This window comes from Protopterus annectens, chromosome 8.part0, assembly GCF_019279795.1.
Source record: "Protopterus annectens isolate FY-2018-M chromosome 8.part0, PAN1.0, whole genome shotgun sequence".
Taxonomy (NCBI): Eukaryota; Metazoa; Chordata; order Ceratodontiformes; family Protopteridae; genus Protopterus; species Protopterus annectens.
In genome coordinates this window covers 274966910-274984533 of record NC_056741.1, presented here as the reverse complement: position 1 = coordinate 274984533, position 17624 = coordinate 274966910, and the positions used below count along the sequence as shown (strand labels likewise).

The window sequence follows — 17624 nt, the reverse complement described above, 5'->3', positions numbered from 1 at the left end:
CCATTCAACAAGTGCCAGAGCAAGAGCGGGGACAAGGATTTTACTCGACTGTTCTTGGTACCCGGAAAGGACAACGCCTGGAGGCCAGTACTGGACTTATCGATTCTGAATACATTCCTGGATATACCAAAATTCAAAATGTTGACTTTGCAGCAGCTGGGCAAGAACGCTTGGCTTGTAACTTTAGACCTAAAAGAGGCATACCTGCATGTCCCAATCAAACAAATATGCAGAAGATACCTCAGATTTAAGGCTGGTTCAATGCATTACCAATTCTCTGCACTGCCCTTTGGCTTATCTACTGCACCCAGGGTCTTTACAAAGTGCCTGGCACCAGTAATTGCATTTCGTAGACAGAGGAATACAAATATATCCTTACTTGGATGACTGTCTGATTCAAGCAGAGAACAAGTACACCCTTCTGCAGCATCTGGCGTTTGTGAAAAAACTTCTAACGTGCCTAGGGTACACAGTCAATGAAAAGAAATCAAATTAGTACCCTCTCAAGAGGTAATATTCCTGGGTGCAAGCTTAAATACAGCTGCCCAGATGGCTTATCTCACGCCAGACAAACAAAGGCAACTGACTACCTATTTCAAAATGTTAGCAACAAAGGCCCAGTTATCTGCAAGAAAAATTCTGCAGGCTTTGGACTTCATGGCATCTTGCATCCTACTAATTCCATATGCAAGACTGCATATGAGGAAACTTCACTGGTACCTAAAATGTGTTTGGACTCAACATTGCCACAGCCTGGAAACTATAATTACCCTCATTCCCTGCCTGCAACAGGAGTTTCGATGGTGGGCAAAGGCTTGTCACCAAAGCAAGGGACAGCCACTCACATTACCCCCCGCCAGGTAGACCCTAACAACGGATGCATCAGATTATGCCTGGGGGGCCCACATGGCAGGAAGATGCATTCAGGGAACATGGACCTCAAACCAAATGCATCTGCATATCAATCAAAAAGAGATGCTAGCTGTTCAAAATGCCCTGACAGCCTTCAAGGACCTACTTCATCCAGGACAACTACTGATAGACAGACAACACCACGGTCATGTGGTATATAAACAAGCAGGGGGGCACCCATTCTTACCCCCTTTGCAGACTAGCCATGACTTTGTGGGACACAGCATTGACTTACCAAGTACATGTGCAGGCACAATTCCTGCCAGGAAAGGAAAATACTCTGGCAGACGAACTAAGCAGAAACCTCATGGATCCCCATGAGTGGCAGCTGGATCCACAAGTATTCAGCATGATAACAAGGAAATAGATCTATTTGCCTCCCCTCACAACTACCGATTCTGCACAAGGTTTTGTCACAGACAAGCATGGAAAGTGGACGCCCTATCCTTCAGCTGGAAATACCTGTTAGTATATACCTTTCCCCCTCTGCCTGTCCTCCCCAAGGTACTCCTAAAGGTCAGACAGGAGAAGCCAAGGATGATACTGATTGCACCAGACTGGCCCCGCCAGCACTGGTTCCCAATATTAAGGAGCTTGTCTCAATGCTCAGCTTGGACCTTACCTCAAGTACTGCATCTACTGTCTCAGCAAAACAATTAGATACTGCACAGCCAACTCAGGACTTTAAACCTGGCAGCATGGCGGATAATGTAGTCATACAAAACGCCTCTCAGGAAAGCTGTTTTGGAGGTCATTTTGGAAGCCAGAAGGCCTAGTACTAGAAAATCTTATGCTGGAAAATGGAAGAGATTTTGTGCTTGGAACCAGGCACAGGGAACAGATACAGCTGTGCCAAACATTCCTCAGATTTTACAGTACTTAACTGAGATGCTGGACAAAGGCCTATCTTTCTCCTCTATTAAAATTCATGCCTCTGCCATTTCAGCTCATTACAATACAGAGCCACCAGTCTTTTCTCATCCCTTATTAAAACAGTACCTCAGAGGAGCCAAAAATTTAAGGCCTCCAAGGAGATCACCAATGCCTGCGTGGGACCTCAACTGTGTCTTGGAAAAACTCACCCTGCCTCCTTTTGAGCCAGCAGCTACTGCTGATATAAAGTTTTATCTTGGAAAACAGTTCTGCTCCTAGCAATAACTTCTGCAAGACGAGTTTCAGAGGTACAGGCACTCATGGCTGTGGAACCTTTTTATCATTTTTTATTCGGACAGGGTCTCCCTGAGGACAAACCCAACAGTTTTGCCTAAAGTGGTGTCCAGTGTGGCTCTTAGCCAAACCATTCATCTGCCAGTTTTTTATCCAAATCCACAGAACAAGGGGGAAAGCATTCTGCTTTCTTTGGACGTACACAGACAGCTTAGATTCTACTTGGACAGAACCAAAGTTTTCGGAAAGACGGAGCAATTACTGGTGGCATATGCTGCAGGATCGCAAGGAAAGCCTATCTCAAAGCAGACTATTTCAAAGTGGATAGGCCACTGCATTCGTTTCTGTTACTTATACCATGGCAAGCCAGTGCCTAAGGGCATTAGGCCACATTCCACCAGAGCTGCAGCCACTTCAGCAGCTTTTTTCAGGGGAGTACCAACCAAAGACATTTTTTAGAGGCAGCTACTTTGAGTTCAGTGCACACCTTTGCAAAACACTATCATCTGCCACCCTACTCTAAATCCAGGGCAGGCTTTGCCAGTTCTGCAAGGTCTTATAGCCGCTCCTAATGCTGTTTAGCTCCAGCCTCCCAACTATAGCTTTGGGACTCTACCCAAATGTAATGACTGCAACAGTGAAACACGAAGAACATAGTACAGTTGTGTACACTTACCATAAATGTAGATGCTCGAGTGTATTCACTGTTGCAGTCCAGGTTACCCACCCGCCATCCCCCTTTCTTCTGATGGAACCTACCCTTCCTTCTCTGTTTTATACAACCTCTGTGGTATATTTGCTTGTAGATGAAGGTAAAGTTTACATTGGTGCATGTATTTTTATATATATATAAATTTTGGCTACCCTTTCAGGGGGCACCTGACATCTGGGGCAAGAAAAACTAAAGAAAATGGCATTGGCGCTTCTTTTATACCCCTGACGTCCTGACATCAGGGATGAGGTGACAGCAACCGACACAGGACTCAGGACTTCGGAATTCATGCCGACTGAGGGCAGCCTGCCAGCAGGATTACCCAAATGTAATGACTGCAACAGTGAATACACTCTAACATCTACATTAATGGTAAGTGTACACAACTGTACTTTCCCTTCCTGCCCTGCCTGAAAAAAGAGTTAGACTGGTGGGTACACCACATACTGCAGAATCCAGGCCTCCCTCTACAGCCATCCCAGCCAGTCCAGGTCATGCACACAGATGCCTCAGACCTGGGATGGGGGGGGGGGGCACAATGAATAGTCTCAAAGTGCAAGCTCAGTAGGAGCCCTCCCTCCAGAAAAAAAACACATCAATGTGAAGGAAGTGACTGCTCTGGTCCTAGCTCTGAAAACCTTTCTTCCACTCATGCAGCATGGTCCCCTACAAATCTATACAGACAACACCACTGCAATGTGGTACATCAACAAGCAGGAGGGACAAGCTCATATTTACTCTGCAAACTGGCCATACAGGCTTGGGAGTTTGCTACATAATACAAAATAACTTTGCAAGCTGTCTACATTCCATCTGTCTCACAAAGAGAATTACTGGCCTCAAACAGATGCCCTACACTGATGGTCTCAAAAAACTCCAGCTTTACTCTGTAGCATATCGCCTACTCTGAGGTGATCTCTACCTAACATATAAAGCTATGTCAAACCCAGAGCAGTTGGACATAGTACACCTAAAGAAATCCCAATCACTCCGAGCTACATGCTCTAGGGACCTAAACCTGGTCACCACAATAAACAGGACTTGCTGGAGGGATAGATTTCTGTCACAGAGACTTCCCATACTCTGGAACAGGCTACCCATCTATGTCAAGCAAAGTTCCTCATTAACACTCTTCAAGAAAAATCTTGATGAGTGGATGGGAAATAGGAAATACACCCCGGGGATCACTTCTGTGGCTCTGCTCGACAGGGGCACAGGAAATTAACTTTCTTGGGTTGGCGTAAGCCAGGTAACTTTGGTGGCTAGGCCTACATAGGTCCTTGGGCCGATAGCCTAGTACCTACTTATGAATCACAGGACAACAATGTAGCAGATGCCCTCAGCAGATCTCTGTCTCACAATCATGAATGGATGTTGAACAGATGTCTTTTTAGACATTATCCACCAATGGGGCACCCCGCAAATAGACTTTTGTGCCTCCCCTCAGAACAAACGACTATGGATAATTTGTTGCAGTCTCCCATTTCCACTAAATTGGAAAGTGGATGCAGTCTCAATTCCATGGAAGGAGCTGTTCCTGTATGCACCCCCCCCTCCCTCTTATTCAAAAGGTCCTGCTGAAGATTCAGAGGGGCAAGCCAAAAATCTTGCTGGTGACTCTCTCTCTTGGCCAAGGCAGCATTGGTTTCCCTTTCTTTTATCTATTGCCAAGGGCAAACACCACAAGTTGCCTCACAAGGTGGACCTGTTCACATAACAGAAGGGCTCCCTCATCCACCCTCATCTACAAACCCTCAACCTTGCTCTGTGGGTGAGAAACATCTGATCCCTTTCAGGCACTTATACTCCGAGGACGTGCTCTCTGTCCTGAGGGAGGCCAGGAACCCCAGTTACAGGAGATCCTACCTATCTAAATGGGAAAGGTTCTCAAGATGGTGTCTCCAAAGGCAACTCGACCCTTTCCAAGTGGATGCACCTCTAGTGATAACCTGTGTGTTGTTTAAGTTCCTAAAATCAGACCTTTCATTCTCTTCAGTGAAAGTACACCTGTCAGCCATTTCAGCCTGCTTACCCATGGATCTGCCATTACTGTCTAGATTGAAGGCAAAGCTGTTTCTTAAGGGGGTCCTTCACATCAGACCACCAAGGAAACCTCTCTCTCCCTTTTGGGATATCAACTTTGTGCTGGAAAAACTTACTACTGCCCCCTTTGAACTGGCAGCCTCTGCCACCCTAAAGATGTCCATCTGGAAAACTGTCTTGTTGGTAGCCATTACCTCAGCTATGAGAGTTTCTGAGCTACAAGTACTAATGGCTATACCACCATACACCATTTTCCATAAGGACAGGGTTTCCCTTTGAACTAATCCCTCTTTCATGCCCAAAGTGGTAAATTAACTGTCCGTTAACCAACTTATCCATTTGCCCACCTTCTTCCATTCGCCACAGAATGACAGTGAGAGAGTGCTCCATTCCCTTGATGTTCATAGACAACTGAGGTTTTATCTGGATAAGATCAAGAGAATTAGAAAGTCGAACCAAATGTTTGTGTCCTTTAACCCCAGGGCACTGGGGAAAGCTGTATCCAAACAGAGACTATATCCTCTTGGATAAACAGAACCATATCCTTCTGTTACACTGTCCATGGCAAGGAATTACCCCACTCAGTCAGGGCCCACTCCACTAGGGCTGTGGCCTCCTCGGGGCCTTCCTCAGAGGCATAGATACAGCTTCAATCCTAGAAGCTGCCACACGGTCTTCTGTAGACACTTTTACTAAGCATTACAAACTGGAGAACATCGCCAGAGCAGGATTTACTAAAGCCATCCTACTTGGACTCCTGGAGACTGCCACCTCTTCCTCCACCCTTTTCTCTGCATGAGCTGTGGTACTCTCCCACATGGAAGAACACTGCAACATGAGAAAAGAAGGACATAGAATAGTTGTGTAAAATCTTACCATAACCATAGATGTCCTTTTCTTCCATGTTGCAATATTCATCCCCTCCCTGCTATCCCCCAAAGAACTCTTGTTTCCATTAGCTGGATGGCATCCTTGTTCAATCCTTAGACTATTGTCTGACTGGGCAGTCAGTTCTAAGGTCTGTGTGGACATCACATTTAGGTTCATAGGTAGGTACTAGGCTATCGGCCCTAGGGCCCATACAAGCCTAGCCAAAAAATGTACCCTGGCTTTTGCCACCCAAGAAAATTATTTTCCTGTGCCCCTGTCGAGCAAAGCCACAGAAGTGATCCCTGGGGTGAATTTCCCATTTCCCATCCAATCATCAAGATTTTTCTTGAAGAGTGCTAATGAGGAGCTCTGTTTGACATAGATAGGTAGTCTGTTCCCGAGTATGAGAAGTCTCTGGGACAGGAATCTATCCCTCCGGCATGTTCTGTTTATTGTGGTGACAAGGTTTAGGTTTCTAGAGCGCGTAGCTTGGAGGGATTGGGATTTCTTTAAGTGGAGCATGTCCAACAGCTCTGGGTTTGACATAGCTTTGTATGTTAGGCAGAGATCGCCCCTGAGTAGGTGATATGCAATGGAGTAATGCTGTAGTTTTTTGAGACTGTCTGCATAGGGCATCTGTTTGAGGCTAGTAATCCTCTTTGTGAGGTATTTCTGTGGTCTTTCCAGTTGTTGTAGATGTCTTGTGAGGTACATACCAAAAGGGGCGTTGTACTCTATAATAGGTCTAATGAGTGATGAGTAGAGGGGAACAATGACATCTTTTTTTTTTTTTTTTTTTTTCTGGATGAGAATCCTTTTGTGATGAGATGAGCCACGTAGAAGGATTTCCTGACCCACTGTGGCGATGTGATTATCAAAGGAGAGACTACTGTCCACCTGTGTCCCAAGGTGTCATCACATTTTCGGCATTAATAGACTACCAGCTATGTGGTAGTTCATGGGTACAGAGTTTTTACCAAAGGGGATGACAATACACTTTTTGGCATTGAGCTTCAGGCCATGGCTTTGACACCAGGTATCTGTCTCAGTGAGGCCCTTTTGTAGTTTGTCCACATCGTTAGGAGTTTCGATTATGGCTCTTAGTTTGCAGTCATCTGCAAACTTTGTTAGCCAAAGACTTTCCATGTTGGCCTGCACCTCAGAGAAGTAGATACCAAACAGGAGAGGACCCAGGACTGAACCCTGTGGTACTCCACTTGTCACTGGTCTGATGTCTGATTTGGAATCCGCTACCTTCACAGTGTGGGTTCTGTCCTTGAGCCAGTTGGCAACCCGTCTTGTGACATAGGGATTTATACCTAATTTAGTGAGCTTATCTATAATTCCAGAGTGGGGGATGGTGTTGAAAGCCTTGGCGAGATCTAGATAAGCTGTGTGAGCCATTTTACCCTCATCTATGGCTTTGGTGACGCAATCAGGTTTAGGAGACATGATCTGCCTTTTACAAATCCAAACTGGGTAGGGTCCAGAGTTTGGAGATTACCAATGTCTTTGTTTATGAGTTCCACGATGATACGTTCCATGGCCTTGCAGACCAGGCTCGTCAGGCTAATGGGGCGGTAGTTCCCGGGGTCCGTCGTGGCTCCCCCTTTGTGGAGTGGGATAACCGTTACGGTGCGCCATTCAGTGGGTACAAAGCCTGAGGTGAGGCTATGATTGAACATGGTACTTAGGGTGCCAGTTCATTCTGTAGTTCGTGTAGAACGCAGCCTGGGATATTGTCAGGTCCCTTGGATGCTGTGTTCTTGGCTTTGGAGAGTGTGTTTTTTATCTGTGCAGCCGTGATTATAGGAACTTTGCATTCTTACGGTATAGAGATGGGCCCTCTAGGGGGGTGAGAGGTTAATGGCCATGCGTGACATCCCACGCACCTTACAGCAAATTTAGCTTTGGTAGATGAGCCGGACGTTTGGACGCCCTCAGGCAGAAGATCCACATGTGAGAATACTGCAACATGGAAGAGAAGGACATCTATGATTATGGTAAGATTTTACACAACTATTCTTTCTCCCTCCTCCTGACATGAGTGAGGAGAGATTCCACACCCTACCATGAGAAGTAGATCTTCTTAGCCAAGCCAAGGGATCTGTCTCAACCCTGATCTAGACAGCCTCAAGTCAACAGCCTCGAGGATTGGATTTTTACATCAAGGAATGTATCCTATTCCAAGGATGTGCTTCCCATGCTAAGGGAAGCAAGGAAGGCCCAATACCAGGAAATCTGGTGTCACAGCAGTAATACCAACCCTTTTCAGGCAGATATCAATTCAGCCTTTTAGACCGGGACTTTCCTACTCCAGCATTAAAGGACATGCATCTGCCATATCAGCTTACCTGCAGAGTGCTCCACCTATTTTCTATACTGCCACATGAAGCTCTTTCAACAAAGGATGATTTACTTGAGACCATCCACAAATAACCCTATTCCAGCATATGATCTAAATTATGTTAGTTTTTAACCCTCCTGAACCTGCTGCCACTGCCTCTCTAAAGATGCTGACCTAGAAGACCACCTTTCTTATAGCTGTCACGTCAGCTAGGAGAGTAAAGCACCTTTCACTGCCTTTCAGAAGGATAGAGTCACCCTCAGAGCAGACTCATCCTTTATGTCTAAGATGGTATCAGAACTTACTTTAAACCAGGCTGTCCACCTGCCAGCTTTCCCAAGTCCACAGAATAAGACAGAGCAATTCCTCCACTCCCTGGATGTGCACAGGCAGGTTAGGTACTATCTATACAGGACAAAACCCAATAATAGAGCATAGCAATTGCTGGTGGTTTTGCAGAGAGTAAATAGGGCAAGCTCGTTTCCAAAGGAGCCATTTCAAAATGGATAGCTAATTGCATTAAGCTCGGTTTACTCATAGCATGGAAAAGATTTACCTGGGCATATTAAAGCCTACTGCATCAGACATAGGACAACTACCACTGCTCTCCTCAAAGGAGTACCCACCAAGACCATCTTACAGGCAGCTACATGAAACTCGGTGCATACCTTTGCAAAACACTATAAGGCAATGTTCCCAGGGGTAGAACCGGTTTCATTACTGCCATTCTGCAAAATCTTATTTCCTAAGGTCATACGGTTGACCACCATCCAACTTTTAGCTTTGAGTCCTATCAAGAGTCAGTACTGCAGCATTGACTATGAAAAGCATAGTACAGTTGTGTCCACTCCCCATAATTGTAGATATTTGAGCAGATCAATGTTGCAGTGCATAATTACACCCTGCAACCCATCTGCCTGCTAATTACTTACTTCCATCTTGCTGGGTGCAAGGTGTAGAGGAGTATTTTTTTCTGCATACAGTCCTCTTATCTCCATCATCCCCTCTCTGTCTCCTCTGTTTTTTCCTCCTCAGTTAAATTCAGACAACTGGGGAGGTTGTGGTGTCCTTGAGCACCAAACTGGTTGTTCAGTGCTTAAAAAGACCTGAAGATGGAGCAGACGGGCACCCTTCTTATACCCTGACATCCAGTTGTTGGTCTTCAGATGTCCTACAGCAAGGGATGATGTAAAGACACTGGAAACTGGGTCGGTCACAGACTTTTGCATGGTAGGAACACCCAAGAACCAGTACTGCAAAACTGATCTGCTCAAACATCTACAGTTAAGTGGGATTCAGCTGTACTTTTCCTGTCATCAAAAGAAGAGAAGGATTCCTGCTGTGCCACCCAATCAGATGGAATCTGCAACAGCAGAAGTTTCAGAGTTGTTTGAAAAAGTTGTCCAGTACATCCCCTAGACAAGTTAGGATCTGGAGTCTATTTGAGGTTCTTTTGAGTTCTGAGAAAGACTGAGAACTTCAGGCCAGTTTTGGTCCCAAGTCCCCTCCGTTTGTAAAACAGACAAAGTTTTGGATGGTCATGGTCCAGTCCATTTGATGACCTCTACTGAAAAAAGGATGATTGGATGTCCTCTATAGATCTCCAGGATGCGTACTACCATATCAAGATAGCAAGACAATCCAGGAGATTTTTCTATTTCCGACAGGGAGCCATTCACTTTCAATTCAGGACACTTCCCTTTGGTCTTACCACAGCCTCCTGGGTGTTCATCAAATGCATGGCAGTGGTAGCAGCATATCTTGGACTGTATGGATTCCAAGTGTTCCCATACTTACAGTTGGCTCCTTACCACCTCAACCAGGTATCTTCTGATCCAGCAATGGGATCTCTTGCTCCAGCTTCTTCAGAAGTTCGGTATTATAGTTAATCGACTAAAGAGTCAGTTGACACCCACACAGCAAATGGAGTTCATAAGATGCTACCTGGGTACAAGTAGTCAAAAAAACAAAAACAAACTCCAAGAATATAGGATTTTGTCTGTCAGGTAGCTGTTCAAGTTCTCCAATGTCCCTCAACCCCCAGCAAGACTCATTCTCCGGCTGTTGGGGCTGATGGCTTCAATGACCATGTTAGTTCCTCTGGTGAGCTAACTCATTTGAGTTCATTAGTGGACCTATCAGTACAGTAGTCTCTTTGCACCCTGTTCATGTTCAGGTTCATCGAACAGCTATTTGAAGATCTTCCATCAGGTGTTGATTGACCTTCCTGGTGCTTCCAGAAGGTTGACTGTTCTCCATCTCCTCCATTGGTCAGATTAACCACAGATGCTTTGCCTTTTGTGGTGGGAGTACATTTCAAAGGGAAGATGGTCCAAGGTTCTTGCTCATACATGGAGGCTAGTCTTCACATCATTGTCCATGAGATGAGAGCAATCCTTCTAGTACTGTAGGCTTTTAAGAGCTCTCGTTTTGAGAGTTTTATTTCCATCCAGACACAGAATATGGCTGTAGTCTTGTACATCAACATGCAAGGGAGGAATCCGATTATACCCTCTATGCTTGGGAGTCCATGAGAGTGTGGCAGTGTATGATATCTTCCCATTGCTTTCTCATAGTAATGAATATAATGGGAACACCCTAGCAAGTGGACAAGCTGAGCAGGTCCATTATTCTGCCCCATGAATGGTTTCTCAAACAAACCATGGTGAATCAAATCTTCAGTCACTGGGGCCAAACTTGCTGTGATCTTTTTGCTTCATACCTAAACAAGCACAGCCGTTGTTTTGCAGTAGTTCATATTTTGACAGCTTCACAGAAATTGAACACTAAAAAAGTTTACCTCAGCAAATGAAAAAGTTTTTCTATTTGGGTAAACTCTAAAGGAATAGATACCTTTTTAGTACCTCTTTCCTATAAAAACTTCTTGTCAGGTTTTTTCCTAAAAGGTTCTAGTTATTCACGATCAAGGTTCAATTAGAATCCGTTTCCAATTTCCATTTTGGACATATCAAGGCTCCATGGCCTCATTGAAGACTTCTAAGGCCTTTCCAATAGGAACCTTTTTTATTGAGCCCCCTACGGTGGGGTAAGTTCTCCAGTTCCTCTGTGGGACATAACTATCATTCTCCAAGCATTAACTCAGACTTCCTTTGAGCCAGTAGCCATAGCAGAATTGAAGTTCCTTTCTTGGAAAAAAAACTTTTTCTGGTGGCAGTTACTTCATGAATTTCTGAACTTCAAGCACTTTCATGTAACCCCCTTTATTTGGTCTTCCATCTTTGAGAACGAACCCTTCATTCATCCCAAAGGTGGCATCCAAAATGAACTTTAACCAAACTGTCAATCTACCAGTATTCGTTCCAATATTTTCTAGCAAAAAAGAGTATATGTTACATTTACTAAACTTTTGCAGACATCTCAGATGCTATCAACACAGCTGCAGACATTAGGAAATTAGATCAGTTCTGTTGGCCAGGGTATTTCTAAGATCACTCTCTCTAGGTGCCTGTCTGATTGTATAGTTTTTACCTATGAAAAGTCTATTAAAAGTTGGGCACCCTTTACTCAAGAAACCAAGAGTCATTCACAAGGTTTGTGGCTACTTCTACTACTTTTACACAGAGAGTCCCTCTTGATGAAATTTGCGCTGCTGCTGATTTGTTTCTCATTAAAAGTTGGGTGGACAGTCCATATCCAGTACTTCTTTTGGCTCCACCATTCTCAAGAATGTCCTTTAATGTCTCCCAGGTGTTTGGTAGCTTGGAAATCTGCTCCAATGATTGAATCAGATGGAAAAAAAGGCATCCGATATGAATGTTGTGTACTTACCATAATGATACATCCATGTTGTCTTGTTTTCATTTGGTTCAACATCCCTTCTTTCTTCTAAATTTGTAATCTGGTGCACCTCTTTGAGTGGAGGGACCTCCTCTGGGACCTTGTTATTACACAGCCACAATTGGTTTTAACTTCATAATCGTAATTCCTTTCCCATTGATATAATTACTCCTGTTCATTAGAAGAGGAGGTAACTGATAGGTTGGTGAGCAGGGAAACTCAATCTGACATAGTTTGGTGGAAGAGAGGGAATTATGGGTAGATGATGAAGTTGGTAATCTGGATCCAAAGCTCCTGAGAGGTGCCAAGGTTGGATCCAGTTGGATTTGATAACTCCTAAGGTTGAACTGGACAAAACAAGATAACATGGATCGATTTTATTATGTTGAGTACATAACATTCATTTATTATCTGTCTGCTAAAATTGTAAATGTGTACATTCTATGACTGGCTGCAATAGTAGTTGCTACAGTGGTTCTTGTTCTGAGGGTTCTACCCATTCATCTGCCTCTGACACAGCCTCACTGTCCTCTGATGAATTGTTGAATCAAAAAAATACTCTAGATCTGGTAGGGAGGAAATGGTTATGCGTTGGTTATGCACAGTCTGCCTCATTACCCTCACTTTGGATGCCACTGTTGCTGTCTCTGTTGGGCCAGTATGTCATTTTTTACTTGAGGTAAAGGATACACATGTATTTCTTTGTAGTTCTTCTTATCTCACGTTAACTTTTCTTTCTGTTTGTGAGTCAGTTTGGATTGCTTGTCAGCCTTAATAAAAATATTCTTGCAGTCTACTTCATACAAGGGAAACATCAGATACTTGTAATGTTGTCATTTAGTTTCCCATGTAAGCAGTCCACTTTTCTCTTGTTGTCTTTTAATTTCATTAACTAACTACAAAGTCCTGTCAAACAACTCTTAACATGTCCTTATGTAGGACAGAATTTGCTTCCTACCTGACAGGGAACTTCCAAAACCTTAGACCCTTTGGAAATTTTTTGTCGTCTGCAACATTTTCTATAGTGCAAATATTCCAATTGTAAATTATGAAACTTGATAAAAAAACAAGTTTCAAACAACTGTAATTGTTTGTTTAAATTACCAGTCATGACTGTGTTAGGCTGGGTCCAAGTAATGTGAAGTGTAGACAGTCAAGATTCCAAGTCAGGAGTCGCCATTCTTATTACCATCATTAGAAGACTGTTTTTGCTGTAATATGTGTTGTTGGACCACTTCCGCATAGGTTGTTCTATTAGCACCCTCTGGTCTTCTATCATTCCCTTAGGGTACTCGTGGCTCATGTTTTGAATTGAGTATAAACTTTACAGATCTGTTGCAAAAAAAGTGTCAAGTCATTCAATATGGTCACTGAATCCATAACTGAACATGGTTTAGTCTTAAATGTATGATGTTTTTTTAAAGTATAGATTCTGTTGCCTTTTCAATGCGTTAAATTTTGGAATTTAACTCTTGTTTTGATATTGGAAGCATTGTTAGAGCCTTAATGGAGCTTGTGGACAGCTTTATTTGGGTGCTGTGATTGATGGGATTCCATTGGGGTTGCCAGCTTTTTCATTACTGCCAGAAGGAAAGAAAGAAATATTGGGTGCTGTAGTTGTGAGTTGTTTTTTTTTCCCCTTGCATCCACCAGCTGAGTTCCATGTTTTACAGTTTAACATTGCTTTTTTTGGCTTCTGGCTGTACACTGCTGCCACAATTTGGGAGCCCCTGTGAGGTGAATCAACAGTATTAGCTTAGTGTTGGTGCCCTAATCTGTGCCGGCTTTTGATATATTTTTATATATGAAAACCAGTCACAAAAACTGCTCCTCACGTGCCACTTTATTGAAATTAAGGATCAATGCCTTATCTAGTATTACTACAAGTTTTTCCTTAATCTGAGCAAGTCTAAAAGACAAAAGTGCTCATCCGAATAAAGTTTCTTTAAATGAATACTGACTCAAAACAACTTGTTTTCAAAGATTTGAAGGAATCTAATGCAAAAAATTTGGAACTTCCACATAGAAGCTAAGGTTCACTCTCCATCATGAACCCCAACCTGCTTTAAAGATACTCCCTTTAAGACTTGGTGTATGTAGGTCTGGATTTTTGGTCATTCAGTATCCACATTACAGGACTCACCATTGCAAGCACTAACATTTCAAATAATTTGTCCGACATTAGGAAGGACAAAGCAAACAGTACAACTTTAGTACATTAATACGAGCACTAGTGTGTTGGTATATCATTTTGAATAAATAGGCGAGTGCAGTTTTATGTAACATTCTTGTGAAGCAGCATAGTACATGTTAACATAGGGACAGCTACTCTGTCTTCAAATAGTTAATTCCTCATCTGTGTAAATTTTGCAGTGTAAAACTAGGTTTTCGTAGGATGCTGGTAGACATAGAACTATTTATCTCTGTAAATTTCTATAATGGAAGATTTAATCTTTGTAGTTAATCTGTACTGCAGACTGGTTGAAGGCAAGTTCATCTACAGACTGTATCTGGTTCAAGGGTTGTTGCTTAAATTTGAATGATGAAGTCCACAAGGATTAATTATTTGTAGGCTTTTCCCCTCAAGAATTCATGAAGTAGAACCTTTTATTTTTCCCTAGCCCCATGCCTGTAAATCATCAAGGCTTCGCCACACCTTTGCTCATTAATTCCCAATCATTTGAGTAAGACCAGGTCACAGTGCAGCTGTCATGCAGACAGCCATGCGGCAGTTTGTTTTTTGGCCATAAATGCTTCTGTGCTGGCTGGTGTGCTCACATGCTTGCAGATGTGACAGCATGTTGCATGCACATTGTAAGTGCAGATGTTCCGATGCACGCTCCATGAAGACTGCTGTATCTTGGCAGAGCCAGGTACATGTCCATAGCCCTTGTGCTACATGCTTGAATATCTCTCCAGCAGCTGCTGTCATTGCATGGGCTTGACTGCCTCCCTTCAATCAGATTCAGCAAACCATCATCTGCATTGCACTTGCCTATCTTCCAGCACCTGGGTTGCTAGTTAATCCTAGTTCATTTGATCACAGTCAGGGCTTTATCCCTTTTCAACATGGAGCCAGTTGACACCATCTGAGGTAGAAACTTTTAAGAGGTTCTCTCAGTCCTCTTTAATTGTAGGCCAAAAGGCAGATGATTTTTATGTACATTGTACACTGCTACTTTATGGACATGCGTGCATTCTTTTTCTGTCCTTGTTTGCACTTTTGAAATTGGAAATGGGGTGTGCCATTTGTGGTTATTAATTCAGTTGCATACTACATGGTTCCCTGTTCAGCCCCCCCTCCCCCACATATACACACACAAACACACATACATACTTCTACAACTCGGGACATTAATCAAGTCATCAGAACTTTGAGGGCATGTTACCATTTATAATGTGTATTTTCTTACATGTTGTTTTTACTCTGGAGCTATTGATATTCTGAGCGTACCAGCTGCCCCAGTCCACTTCTTCCTTTACCTGCCTTGCTTATATACCCAGTGTGAGTCATGGTTAGCTTGGCATCCTTTTCCAGATTTGTCATGGCTATATATTGATTGATAAAGAAGAACTGGGGGGGGGGTCCCATCTTACTGAAGACTTTGGGATTATTTGGATGTGCTGTAACTGCCCCTGGGATGAGCATTGCAGTGATGTCAGCAGGCCTGTTTGCACAGTTCCATATGTACAGCTCAGGGTATTTTTGCACATTTTTTTTTCTGTTGTTTTATAGAGCTCTTTATTATGATTCAGTTGGTTTTCACTAGACATTGCTGTATGTGTACAATCACCCTGCAGCAGCAGGCCTCTGCTGTCTTGCGCTACCTTTTCCCTTCACTGACCATCTAGCACTGGCTGCTGTTTCTATGTCATGGTAATGTAGGTAGAAACCCTTTCTCACGAACCATCAACCCTTCATTTGTTTTACTAAATTTAAGATTGATTGTCTTTTCTCTCTTTGTAGCATTTCATGTTTTTATTTCTGTTTAATTTATTAAAAATCCAGTCCCCTCTGTACACTAGTTCTCTCTGTTTTATTTACTGTTAGCTGATTGTAAACAGTTGTCATTCATCATGTGTTTATGACTATAATGAAACTTTCAGCAGTTTTTTTCTGTGTTTTGAAACATTTAAGTATTCTTGAGAGGGAAGATGGGGAGGTGTTGGAGTAGAGGAAAGTGCCTAATGGCTTCAGCCGGATCTCTTTTCTTTGAGTGTTAAAATGCTTCTACTCGGGAAGAGTTAAAAAAAAATAAATAAATAAAGATTCTCCACTGTTGGTGTGATAAGTGGTTAGATATTTTTTTTCTTGAAGAGTGATAGACGGACTTGTAATGAAATATTCAGGATAAAGTGTATGGTTCTGGGTCACAAGTGAAGTAAAATCTAACCTTTTGTTACTTTTTTTAGTTGTGCTTATTGGTGATTCTGGTGTCGGAAAAAGTAACCTGCTGTCTCGCTTTACCCGTAATGAGTTCAATTTAGAGAGCAAGAGTACCATCGGTGTAGAATTTGCTACAAGAAGTGTGAAAGTGCACAACAAGACTGTAAAAGCACAGATCTGGGATACTGCAGGACAGGAGCGCTATCGTGCCATCACCTCTGCGTAAGTACAGTGATAGGCACACTGCTTTGAATTGTCTTAAAACACTTGTCATATTGCCGAATACTTCCTGCAATCACCTTCTCCAGCGTCAGCATGTTTATGGGCTCCAGTTGCCCTTTGTGGATCTGCAGCAAGAATATTGGATTTGAGAATCTGCACTGATCATTATTGGCATCTGTTGCTTATGTTAACCCACACTGAAGATAGTGTTTATTCTAAAAAATGTGTTTAGATTAGTTTTTGCAGTTTTGAGGAAAAGAAAAATTGAGTGTAAGTAGTGTGTATTTGGATGAATAGATGGGGGGGGGGGGGGTTAGGTGGAAATGATAATTTGACACCTGATAGGGCTTATATAAAATGTGCATCAGATCTTGGCATATGTGTATGCTGGGAGCGGCAATAAAGATGCACGATAGAAAGTTTTACATTTCATTCATGCTAAAGTATAGACACTGAGCAGTTCTTTATACTATTATCTTTTGAAGGGGTGGTAAAATAACTGGATAAAATCAGTGGCCCTTGTTGGTTGGGGTAAGAGGCATGCATACAGCATGTGCACAGTAGAAGATTCAGAGACATTTTAAACTTGCATGGTACACCTGATAATATGCGTTATTTTTTGCCAATTACAGCTGTGTTTGAATTATTAAAGAAATATCAAAACAGTTGTACATTTTTTTGCTTTGTTTAGTATTTAATTGGACTACCTTAACCATACCTGAAATCACTTAATTTAGTGAAGTAAAATTATGCATTTCTACCAATTTTCTTATATTTGCAGCTACTACCGAGGTGCTGTGGGTGCTCTCTTAGTTTATGACATTGCAAAGCACCTTACTTATGAGAATGCAGATCGCTGGCTAAAGGAGTTGAAGGACCATGCAGACAACAACATTGTCATCATGCTAGTGGGGAATAAAGCAGACTTGAGACATCTTCGAGCAGTGCCCACTGATGAGGCCAAGTCATTTGCAGGTACGGACTTTTTATCTTGATTAACTTTTCTGTTTGAATTTTTTTCTTCATTTGATGAGGAAGAGTACATATTTTTGCTGGTAACCATTTGAAATGTCAGGATCTGCTAGAATGAGTCCTGAAATGTGGAGACTGAATGGCCGAAACATCGGACTTAAACATAAGTCCAAGATGCCATTTCTTGGAGTATT

The 17624-nt window shown here is 42.7% G+C and overlaps 1 protein-coding gene across 2 annotated transcripts in view; it reads left to right on the top strand.

The window, feature by feature from the left end:
* Positions 1-17624, top strand: part of LOC122808748 (ras-related protein Rab-11A-like) — a 317065-nt gene that overhangs the window by 93060 nt on the left and 206381 nt on the right. For both annotated transcript variants that reach the window (XM_044079765.1, XM_044079764.1), the window contains exons 2-3: positions 16263-16458; positions 17240-17433. In XM_044079765.1, coding sequence (XP_043935700.1) covers positions 16263-16458; positions 17240-17433 — 390 coding nt within the window. The remainder of the gene's footprint in view (positions 1-16262; positions 16459-17239; positions 17434-17624) is intronic.